Source organism: Epinephelus moara, chromosome 7, assembly GCF_006386435.1.
Source record: "Epinephelus moara isolate mb chromosome 7, YSFRI_EMoa_1.0, whole genome shotgun sequence".
Taxonomy (NCBI): domain Eukaryota; kingdom Metazoa; phylum Chordata; class Actinopteri; order Perciformes; family Serranidae; genus Epinephelus; species Epinephelus moara.
In genome coordinates this window covers 34,615,790-34,627,381 of record NC_065512.1, presented here as the reverse complement: position 1 = coordinate 34,627,381, position 11,592 = coordinate 34,615,790, and the positions used below count along the sequence as shown (strand labels likewise).

Sequence of the window (11,592 nt, the reverse complement as noted above, 5' to 3'; positions counted from 1 at the left end):
TCCAGACCATATAGTTGTGAACAAGTCTGTTGTGCAGATACAAATAGAAAGTTTGTTACTAGGGGGAACTTCTTTTCCACAGACTGGATTTTTCATAAATGAACTCCTTGTTTCCACATAACTCTGTGTATGTAATCCACCAGAAGTCTGTTCATTCCTTTAAGAACCTCTGTGATCTCTGAAGTGTTTGTAAATTTACCACAAGTGCACTGAAAAAAAAATGAACTTTTGCAGCAGATTATGGACAGATATACACTGTGCAACACTAAGTTAGCATAAAACACTATGCAAAAAGATTGATGAATGTAATACAGCTCTATACATTTTTTGTGAGTGAAAAGTTGGCGGTATGTTTAGCTAGCTAACAATGGCAGCATGTTAGCTGTGTAACAAAGACTGCATGCATTGCGGATCATACATCTTAAACTATCTCACAAAATTGGCTGCAGACCTGCTCGGCCAACCTCCTCACGTATCTGTCGCCATGCATTATTATTATGTCGCTGTACTGCTTCATGCACATATTTCACAAGATTGGAAGGTGAAAAACACTCAAAATTAACTTTTCTGTCATTTCTGCAGTAGTGTTTTTATCCATCCATAATGAGATGCTTTTCCTTGGGTTGAACACTAGGGGTGTACTGCGTATACTAAATCCGGACATAAAACAGTGGAAATGAGACGTTACTTATTCAAAGTTTGTATGCCTATAGGAAAAAAGCTCTTGGTTAGCTGGACGCTTTTCTGCACATGGATAGTCCATACCTGTCCATCCAGAAGGAAGGCAGGTCAAGTATTGGTGGAGTGGATGACCTGGAACGTGTTATTGTGAGTGCTTTGTGGATCAGGAATCGGTTGATGCAATAAATCGGATAAGTTGGAATACCTATGAGGTTTCTGCCAAAATGAGTTATCTTTAAGAGTTTTTTTTTCTCATTGGTGTCACAGACAATGGTACAGAAGAACTGGCTTGATAACTCCATAGTACAGGAGAAGAAAAAGATGGGGTCGGACAGACTGGTGATTTTGTTTATGGATGCTGTAAGTCTCCGTTGACAACGCTTGTAAATTCCCATAGTATGCTGATTGAAACTGAGGTTATTGTATGTCCAGTGTGATACCAAGGTATCTAACAGACTCCCCTACCTCTACCTTTTCTTCTTTGATGGTAAGACCAGGGGGATAGACCAGTGTTTTGGGGAGGCTTAAGAGCAGTTCTTAAGTTTTTGAAATGTTAAGGTGGATAAATCTACTGTTGCAACATGAAATAAAATGCGATATGGTTGTTGATAGGCAGAGAAAAAGTCATTATTGAGCAGTGTGACGATGGCTGTCTTCTGCATGTTTAAAGTACAGGGAAGCAGTGGATGGACTCTGACAATCGTTTGTGAAGAGGGTGAAGAGAAATGGACTGAGTATGCACCCCTGTGGAGCACCGGTATTGAGAATAATGGTGCATGACAGTGAATTGTCAACCCTTTCTGCTTGTGGTCTTTCGGAGAGGAAGTTAACTTGAACTTGAATATGCTGTAATTTCTTTATTACCTGATGCTGCTGGATTGTGTTAAAGGCTGAACTAAAAATCAGTGAAAAGAAGATTTATGCAAGGTGCTAGCTCCACCATCAAACTATCCTGTGAAAGTACAGGCTAACTGGAGGGATTATTGGAATATGATACTGTTGTGTTTTAGCCAACTAACTGTTGTGGCTTTGGTTGCTAGACTGCCTGTTGCATTTTATAACCATGCCAGCAGAGTGGGGTTGTGGAATGGCTGTGTCAAATCACATATGTGGGGCGTCAGTGGCTTAGTGGATAGAGCAGGCGCCCCATGTAGGCTTGAGTCCAGCCTGTGGCCCTTTGCTGCATGTCATCCCCTCTCTCTCTCTCTCTCTCTCTCTCTCTCTCTCTCTCTCTCTCTCTCTCTCTCTCTCCCCCTTTCACACTTAACTGTCCTATCAATTAAAGGCAAAATGCCCCAAAAAAATCTTAAAAAAAACAAAACAACATCACATATGAAATGTAGCCCATTAAATTAAGGTATTGTTGTAAGGAAGTAGTGTTTCATAACATCGTGGAATTTTTTGAGAGCACTATATAGTGGATACATTTTTACACAGGTAGAATTTGGACACTATAGTGCAGTACATAAACTAAGCACAAAAAGTAAAGTGTGTTTGGTAGATTATTTCTTTGTTGTACCAATGCTTCTTGGCAATAAATCTTATACTGTTGGAAAGCCTGTTTATTTCCCTTTTAAATGGTGTCATATTTGTAAGGAAGAAGAAAATAAGGGTGTTTGCGCTCTTATTACAAGTCCAAAGAAAAACTCACATCAGGTGCGTAGGCAAAAAATGTCAAGAAGAAAGCAGGAAAAGCTCGCACACTGATCAGAAAAATGGATTGTCCACTCCAGAGGTTGATGGATGTCAAGGCAGCATGTTTAATGGTCCATCAAAAATATATACAAAAATATATAACAAATGCTACCATAATGTGAAAAACAAAAAGAAACAAAATGTGACAGAATGTGTGTGAATAGGGCTCTGGGTCTTTCAGCACAATCTGTAATTGCATTGCATTGCAAGCTCTTCTCTGTGCACAGTTTTCATGGTGAAGCTGTTCTTTTTTTCTTTAGACAGCCATAATCAAATATGATTTATGAAGTCTTACAATGAAAAAAATGTTTTCAGTTTATAACAAGAAAAACAAGGGCTGGCTGTATTCAAAATCACTCCCTATTTACTAAACTAAGCACAAAAAGTAAAGTGTGTTTGGTAGATTATTTCTTTGTTGTACCAATGCTTCTTGGCAATAAGTCTTATACTGTTGGAAAGCCTGTTTATTTCCCTTTTAAATGGTGTCATATTTGTAATGAACATACATTTGTGGGATGAGCAGCGGAGCTGAGTATGTGGGTTGCGCCCATGAAAAATTTGCCAGATCTTCTCTGCCAGTGCCAAACAGCTTTTTTTTGCTGTTGCTATTGACTCTTGTTTTGAGCTTCTGGTACTCCCAGTGGTCAGTTGGTGTCTGCTCTAAGAATCGGCATGCCGTGTTTGACTAATCTGGATAGGGCAACTTCAAGCTGGTGTTCCGCAAAACCTAGTTGCGGCATTATTTGGAGTGAGCCTGAGTACTGAAGGCCAAGTTCCAAATAACAGGGGATGTCAGAGACAGGCTGCGAAGTGGGCGTCCCAAGAAGACGGCACCCCTCATCCTGTCAGCACTTAGGAACCGTAGGCAGTCTTCCACAGATTTGCAGTCAAGGTTTGCAGGACGATATGGCCAACAGCTCTCTGACCAGACAATCCGGAACAACCTGCATGAAGCCAATCTCCAGTCTCATAGGGCTGCCAGGAGGCCTGTCATGACTGCCCACTGATAGAGTAACATCTTTTAGTGGAGGCAGTGTGATGGTGTGGGGCGGCATTTCTGTCACTGGAAAAACGAGGCTTGTCATCATTGGAGGCATCTCAATGCAGAGAGATACCGAGATGAAATTCTGCAACCAGTGGCAATCCCATATCTCCACAGTCTGGGACCAAACTCTATCCTCCAAGATGACAACGCTTGCCCCCACAGAGTGGGGTTTATCAGACACTTCCTCCAGAATTTGGGAGTGGAGAGGATGGAACGGCCTACCAGCGGTCCTGACCTCAACCCCATTGAACACTTATGGGATCAGCTTGGGTTTGCTGTTCGTGCCAGAGGGACCAACACAACCACGTTGGCTGACTTGCGACAAATGCTGGTTGAAGAATGGGATGCCATCCCACAGCAGTGTGTGACCAGGCTGGTGACCAGCATGAGGAGGAGGTACCAGGCTGTTGTGGCTGCATATGGTTCTTCCACACACTACTGAGGCTTCTGTTTGTTAAATGAATAAATTGTTAAATTGCCAATATATCTTATTTCTTCAGACTTCAATCATCCAATCCACCAAACAATGTCATACAAGAGTCAACAGCAAAAAAAAAAAAAAAAAAGATCTGGCAAATTTTTCATGGGCGCAACCCACATAGTCAGCTCTGCTGCTGGAAATAAACAGGCTTTCCAATGGTATAAGATTTATTGCCAAGAAGCATTGTTACAACAAAGAAATAATCTACCAAACACAATTTACTTTTTGTGCTTAGTTTAGTAAATAGGGAGTGATTTTGAATACAGCCAGCCCTTGTTTTTCTTGTTATAAACTGAAAACATTTTTTTCATTGTAAGACTTCATAAATCATATTTGATTATGGCTGTCTAAAGAAAAAAAGAACAGCTTCACCATGAAAACTGTGCACGGAGAAGAGCTTGCAATGCAATCCAATTACAGATTGTGCTGAAAGAACCAGAGCCCTATTCACACACATTCACCTCTTCAGGGCCATTCATCTGCCACAAAAAGCACCTTCATTTCATTTTGAGATTTGTTTGAAAAGGATGCAATTCTCTTTCATAACGTTGGAAAACATTTTTTGGTTTGCTAAAGATAGGTTTTGTATTCCTCTCAGCATATAATGCTGCATGATGGCTTCAAATTCAAATTGAGGCCAAAAAAAAAAGGTATGTAGAATACCAGTTGAGCCACTGAACGCCTGCAAACAATATATGCCTTGCAACCACGTACATCATCAAATTTAGGCACTGACTAAATGTTAAAAAATCTGCTGTTACAAAAAGCAGCACACATTTTAGGACTTTTGGGTGTAGAATATATTTCCTTGAGGCATTTCATGTAGACCTAGTCTGTCCCTTTTAATCTTTTCATTGTCAAGTGGAGACTCAAGAGGATAAGGCTTTTCCTTGTTATTCTTTTTGTTCCATCCTTTTTTATACAGTAGAAATACCACTTAGGCTAAAAAACTGCCCCAGCTCTCCAATACACAGCTGGATATGTAACTATCAAGCATTAGTTAAGCCCTTCTCATGTTTGTTAACCATTTTATGTTGGTTTTTTACTTTTACATCAAGCAGCTGTGAATCTTTCTAGCATGCAGTAGGCTACAATACAATACTGTGCATGAGATGTTTATATCAAAGTCAAAGACAATTTCATGCCATATCTAACAGACGAGCACCTCATTATTGAGATATAAATGTTTTCTCAAGCTGTTTGTAATTACACACAGACGTGAACACGGGAGCAGATAATTCAAATTAGATGTGAGTCATAAATTAAGAGGCTTCAATATTACAATGAACAATCAACCTTGATTTTATATTTTTTCCCCTCCACTTTTAAGAGTTATCATCTGGCTGACAATATGATGCCATGTACAACACAATGGTTTAATTGACGGTATCTGACAATATTCAATTAGAGTGAGAGGGCATTCAAAGCTTTTATCTAATCAGGTTTAAACCTGTAGACATTAGTTCAGCTTTGTCTGTGAATGTAGAAGCAGTGATGTGTCTGGTTATGTCTGGGGAAGAGATTCTTATTTTTAAGGATGACAAACCAATGCTTTAAAGGTCCAGTGTGCAGGATTTAGGGGAATGTATTGTCAGATGTAAGATAATATAAAGTTTTTTTTAGTGTATAATCACCTCAAAATAGGAATCACTGTGTTTTCATTACCTTTGAATGAGCCATTTGTATCTACATAGGCAGCAGGTCCTCTTTCAAAGAGTCCACCATGTTTCTACAGTAGTCGAGAACGGACAAATCAAATACTCACTCTAGATAGGGCCATTCTCATTTTCGCATTGGATGCCGCAGTTAGCAGCTGAGCAGCGTCAGGAAAACACATATTTTAATACGAAACTGCTCCATGTCCATGTTTTTACTGAGACTGCAAATTATTCAATGTTTTTTACAAGTTTAAATCAACAGGTCTGTTTATTTTGGAGAGGAGGAAACCGCTGCGGATAATTACGCTTCGAGTAAAAACCTCCTGAATGTCTGGATCTCAAGTTATCAGAGAAAAAAGGTTAACACAGATGCAGGGCTAGCAGTCCATCTCTGATGAGCTAAACACTCACGCAAACTTTTAGATCCAGCAGGATGAACAGTGAAGTTTCACTGTGCCTAGTGTTCTGTTACTCCATCTGTGTCCAGAGTGGGCTCATCACTGTGAGAAAATGGAGCAATAAATAACCAAACAATATATATATATTCCAACATTGCTCCTAATGAACTGTGCAGCTCTAAAAATAGAAACCTCCTAACAATGAACATTAAAGGAATTCTAACTGGGAGAAGTTTCCAGCTTGTTGCAGTCTTCAGTCCTTACCGCTAGATGCCACTAAATCTCCTTAAATCTTATACACTGATCCTTTAAGGATTAACGCAGCCACTGTTATCTTGTTTAAAGAAGAACATTACATTAATTCATTGTCTATGAAGCAGGAAAACCAGTCTCTTTAAGAGTATCATTTTATCAGCCACCCAAATATTATTACACAATCATAATCCTGTGTCTGTAGGAGTTGACGTTTTATTTTCTTAATATAAACACAATCTCCATGAACTCAGTGGAAAATATGGTTACCTCACAGATGCAGCTATGTCTGACTTATTTCAGCCTGGTTCCTGTTTGAACTTTTCAACTTCCCTGCACTCATTGTTTTTAAATTTAAAAACTATCTCGTCCACATTTGACTTCTCTGTCCTCCATAAAGGCTTGTTCTCCCCCACTTTCTTACCATGCTTAAGGTGAAAGTCACTTCTACTCTGAATGTCACTCTCAGGTTCTCCAGTTTTACCTTTAACATAATCTCCAAACAAAACTAAAAGATTGTTAATCTCAACCAATCTGATTCATATGGTCAGAGTCAGGCATGCTGTTTTAATTTTTTTTTTCTTATCAGTTTCCAAGTTGCATCAGGTTTCATGTGTTGTAACTGTATTTCTAATCTCAGCTATGACTTGGAGTAAATCAAAGTGTTTCTGTGAAAAGGAGGTGCATTAGCACTGTTGATAAGAAATGAAAGCAGGCCTCAGCGCTCACGCTGCCTGTCGTGGTGTTTAATGTTTAACTGCCCTGCCCTCGTAGGTGGGAGGAGGAAATGTGTGTGAGTGGAGTGCTGGCTGACTCTTTGCTGAGACTGAGGGGAAACCACCCGACTATGGACAAGAAACAGAGAGGACTCTTGGGAATCCCAAAGGATCATCGGGAGGAGAAGATGGACCAGGCTTAGTGCCACACACTGGACTTGTGGTGATAAGACATTGAATGTTTAGAACACAGTTGGAAGTACTAAAGAGTCCTCATAATTTCTACTGAGGAGTGTCACCTACCGTGATTTGGAGTTTACCACCCACTGGGATACCCTCCTTGAGGAATCAGACATAATTCCAGACAAAGAAAAGTCTTGAGTTGTGATCTTGGAAATCGTCTCACTTGAGGCTCTTGGCTCTAATCACAGAGACTGTGCTCAGCAGAACTGATAAGCTAAAGGAAAAAAATCAATACCTGGAAAATCAGAGCTCACCATTCCGTAACCATGAGTGAGGAAATGGAGATAGCAGACAAGAAGGACTGGAGGGAGCTTGAACCCAACTATTCTCTCAAAATCTTCCTGACATTCTTTTACAGCCTCATTCTGGTGACAGGTATCATGGGTAATTCAATCACTATCAGAGTGACACAAGTGCTGAAGCGTAATGGCTACCTGCAGAAGAACGTCACCGACCATATGGTCAGCCTGGCATGCTCAGACTTGTTGGTGCTCCTCATCGGCATGCCAGTGGAGCTCTACAGTGCCATCTGGTTCCCATTTTCATCTGCAGAAGGGAACGCTGCCTGTAAGATATACAACTTCCTGTTTGAGGCTTGCAGCTACGCCACCATCCTCAATGTAGCCACTCTTAGCTTTGAGCGCTACGTGGCTATCTGCCACCCGTTCCGCTTCAAAGCCTTGGGTGGGAAACGTACCTCTGCCCTCATCACCTTTGCTTGGCTGGTGTCCGTGCTCGTGGCTCTGCCATTGCTAGTTGCTACGGGAACGCAGGGACACATTCCCTATCTGGCAGATACACCTGTTCAGAATCTGACTTTCTGTACAAATCTGAGGGAGCGCTGGGTGATGTACAGGGTTAGCATCTTTGTGGCTTTCATCGTCTATATAATCGTGTTGATCTGTGTGGCCTTCATGTGCCGGGCCATGGTCCTCGTCCTTCGGAAACCTTTAGGATCTGTGGATAGTGGCATCAGCGGAACTCAAAGAGCGCACAAGCACGAAGGTTCAAAGGTTAAGACAGCCAGGAAGCAGACCATCATTTTTCTTGGTAGGTTGTTGGTTTAATATCTCAAGAAATACATTTTAGAGCTCTCTGTGTGTCTGTTTGTATTGTGAGAATACTGTCCAGTTTTGTGTCCACATTAACAGCAGAAATCTCTGAAATGATTGACAGAAATGTTACCAAGTGTTATTTCTGGGACACCATGTATGGTGGTGTGGGTGTCTGTGTGATGCTGATATATTACCACCATTGCCCAGGTTGTTCACATGTGTCAGACAGCCTCTTCATCTGTTTATGCCAGCAATTAAAACACCACACTGACTCTGTGCCACAAGTGGAAGTGAGAAAGAATACATTTCCAATGTTATGACCATTCAAATGATTGATTACACACAGACACACATACACACGCTGCTTTTGTTAAGGGCGTGCTCTTGAACTGAAAGTGCAGATAAACCATCTTGTGAATAGTAAGTATTGCTGGTTTGTTTGTACTTAGAGATATGCTCAGCCTCAGTCCAACCATGCTGTCCAGTCAAAATTGGTGATACAGGACTGAAGTTACAAAAAATATGACGCCCATGCTGTCATAATTGTTAGTAACTTAAGTCCTGTATCACCAAATTTTGACTCGACAGCATGGGTGTCATACTTTCAGTAATTAAGAAATTTCAGTAGCTGCGGTCGCCACTATTTTCAATGTCAAAGGGTTCCATGTCCATGTTTTAACTGAGAAAACTCAGAAAAAAGACTCCCACAAAACTTAGTATCAAAATGAACAAAAACAACACTGCCATGAAAAATTAAATAGCAGAGAGACACCTCACAAAAGACCTCACAGACAAGGACTCTCCCTCCGGGTGGTCAGGTATGCAATGAATGCTGAAACAGCCAATAGTAGGCCAATCCAGATAAAACTTTAATAACAGGATTTTCAGAATAAACAGAATGTGAACACTGGGGTGGACATCCTGAGGACATCACCACTGTCTTGGTCCAGTGGACATCAGCTAGCACTGGACACAAGTAGGGAGGGACTCAGAGATGTTAACGGATGCTGATATGCCCCACTGCAGACAGGCTGACATGAAAGGAGATAGGAAATACAGCAGACAAACTCCCAAAGTCCCTTAGTCATACAGCGGGGTGGTCACAGAGAATGACCACATGAATAAACATACACTGACAGGAAGCAGGACACACAGAAACTAAAATCCAGACCCTGGAGAAGGAAGCTGTTAAGATTAACTGGCTGTCATTCCCTGTTTAATATACAGGTGTATATTAGTCAAAACTATTTCTTAGTGAAGAAGTACTTCATCTGCGAAATGGCCATTTGTATATCAATTTATCACCACCTGTTACCTTGAATTTGTGAGGAAAACTTTGTTTTCCAACATGCCTCCAAGGTGAACAAAGAATCTAGTCAATGAAGCTTCTGGAGCCAGCCTCAAGTGGCCTTTCAATAAACTGCAGTTTTGGGCACTTCTGTGGTGGCTTTATTTTTCAGCTCCGGTGGCTGCCGCTTGGTACAAACAGTCTTACAGCCGAGTAGCGTGCCTAGGCACATGTATGCATTTGAACTCAAGCAGTGCACATGTGCATGCGTGTGCTCAGGCACACTCAGGGCACGCCACTCGTAGGCAGTATTGCTTTATATTGTAACTTTTTTGCGGAAATGCATGTGAGTAAAACTGGATAAATAATATAATGAATGAATGAATGATTATACTGCACGAGTCATGTGAGAATTTGTGGATGTTTTAATATAGTTTAGCTGTTGGTCCCCAGTGATTCAGTTCATAAAGAGTGTTTGCCTTTTTTCTTCATGAATTCAGCAAAACACATGGTGAGTAATTGATATACAAATAGTGATTTTGTAGATGACACATTCTTTTAGTAAAAGATAAAGAAAGGGAATTTATTTTCCCCCTTAGCTCTGTTAAGCACACTAGTGTCTTTCAGCTCATTGTTTTGGTTTTTCAACCCATAACTTGTTCTGGTTCACTCCCAAAGCTCTCATCACCCTTGTTGTCAGCAGAGTCAGAGAGCTGCAGCCACTGTACACTACCTCCATTCACCACATGGAAAACAGACAAAGTTAACAATTACCTGGTGAACAAAGTGAAGCATTTAGCAGCTAAAGAGCCAGACATTTTTCTCAGGAGTTGTCAGAGATCAAACAGAGCTGATAGGAGGGTAAATGCTACTTACATTTGTCAGGTGGCCAGGAACACAACTCCAGATGAATGCTAATGTTGTTCTGCTGGCTGTGTAAATAGGCAGTTGTTTGCCAACATGTGTTCACTATAACAACTTTATGTAACTTATTCTGCTGCCTCCAATTGGCCAAAGAGAAAAAAAAAGAAAAGGGAGAGAAAAAAAAATCAAATAATGCAGCTTTTTTTTATATCGGTTGGTTCCTTTCCTTGAAGAAATTTCTGCTAAATTAAAGAAACATAATTTATCATAAAGCTTGTGTTCACGTTTAAAACAATCATTTCAGCTTTTAGTTCTGGTTGTTTAAAAAAAAAAGTGAAAATGGCTGTTAGCATTATTACATGATAAATGTTCTCAAGTGTACAATACAGGTACATGTATGCCAATGGAAACTAACCAGATTGCTCTTTTAATTCCTTTCTTTCATCAAGAGTAAAATGCACAGCCTGTTTGAATTACATTAGAAAACCTACCTCTTTAATTGCAGAAAAGAAAGTGTTCTAAAGAAAGACAGCATGCTGAGAGAAGGCTCTGCTCCCTGCAGCTTTGTGATACCTGTCATCTACATCCCAGCTGCTACCTGCAGCTGATGACCAGCCAAAACATTTTTTAAATTAAGGTGTGTTACAAGCAGGTGTTTTGGTTTTTATATATTTGCAAAAGGATCTGGGACACATTAATGAGGTAGCATATAATAGTCAAATTTCCTTGTTTTGGCACAAAAGTACCAAATCGTTCTCATCCCCAAGTCAACAAGACTTTCATCCAGGAGACCACAGTCTGTGTCCCATATAAAACAAAAGTCAGTGTTGTTTTAACATATTGTTATGTAACTTAATGTACCTAAATCCTGTGTGAAACCAAAAGCTCACATTATTTTAATATTACATGACATAATTTGTGTACTATATTCATGCACATCACTTTATTTTATTTTTTATTTTTATAACAAACCTACTTCACTCATTCTTGAGAATTGGGACAAAACCTTACTTACTCTTAAAACACTTACTCTTTTTTTTTAAAGATATTTTTTGGGGCATTTTCAGGACAGACAAGTGTGAAAGGGGGAGAGAGAGAGGGAGTGACATGCAGCAAAGGACCACAGGCTGGAGTCGAACCCGGGCCGCTTCGGCGACAGCCTTGTACATGGAGCGCCTGCTCTACCACTAAGCCACAGACACCCCAAAACACTTAC

General features: G+C 40.4%; 1 protein-coding gene across 1 annotated transcript; it reads left to right on the top strand.

Moving 5' to 3' along the window:
• The first annotated feature begins 7,025 nt into the window (after positions 1–7,025).
• On the top strand, positions 7,026–11,265 carry gpr39 (G protein-coupled receptor 39). The gene is made up of 2 exons (XM_050049627.1): positions 7,026–8,219; positions 10,882–11,265. Exons 1-2 carry the CDS (start codon positions 7,436–7,438, stop codon positions 10,896–10,898), a joined length of 801 nt encoding a protein of 266 aa, XP_049905584.1. The 5' UTR covers positions 7,026–7,435; the 3' UTR covers positions 10,899–11,265.
• Positions 11,266–11,592: the final 327 nt, after the last annotated feature.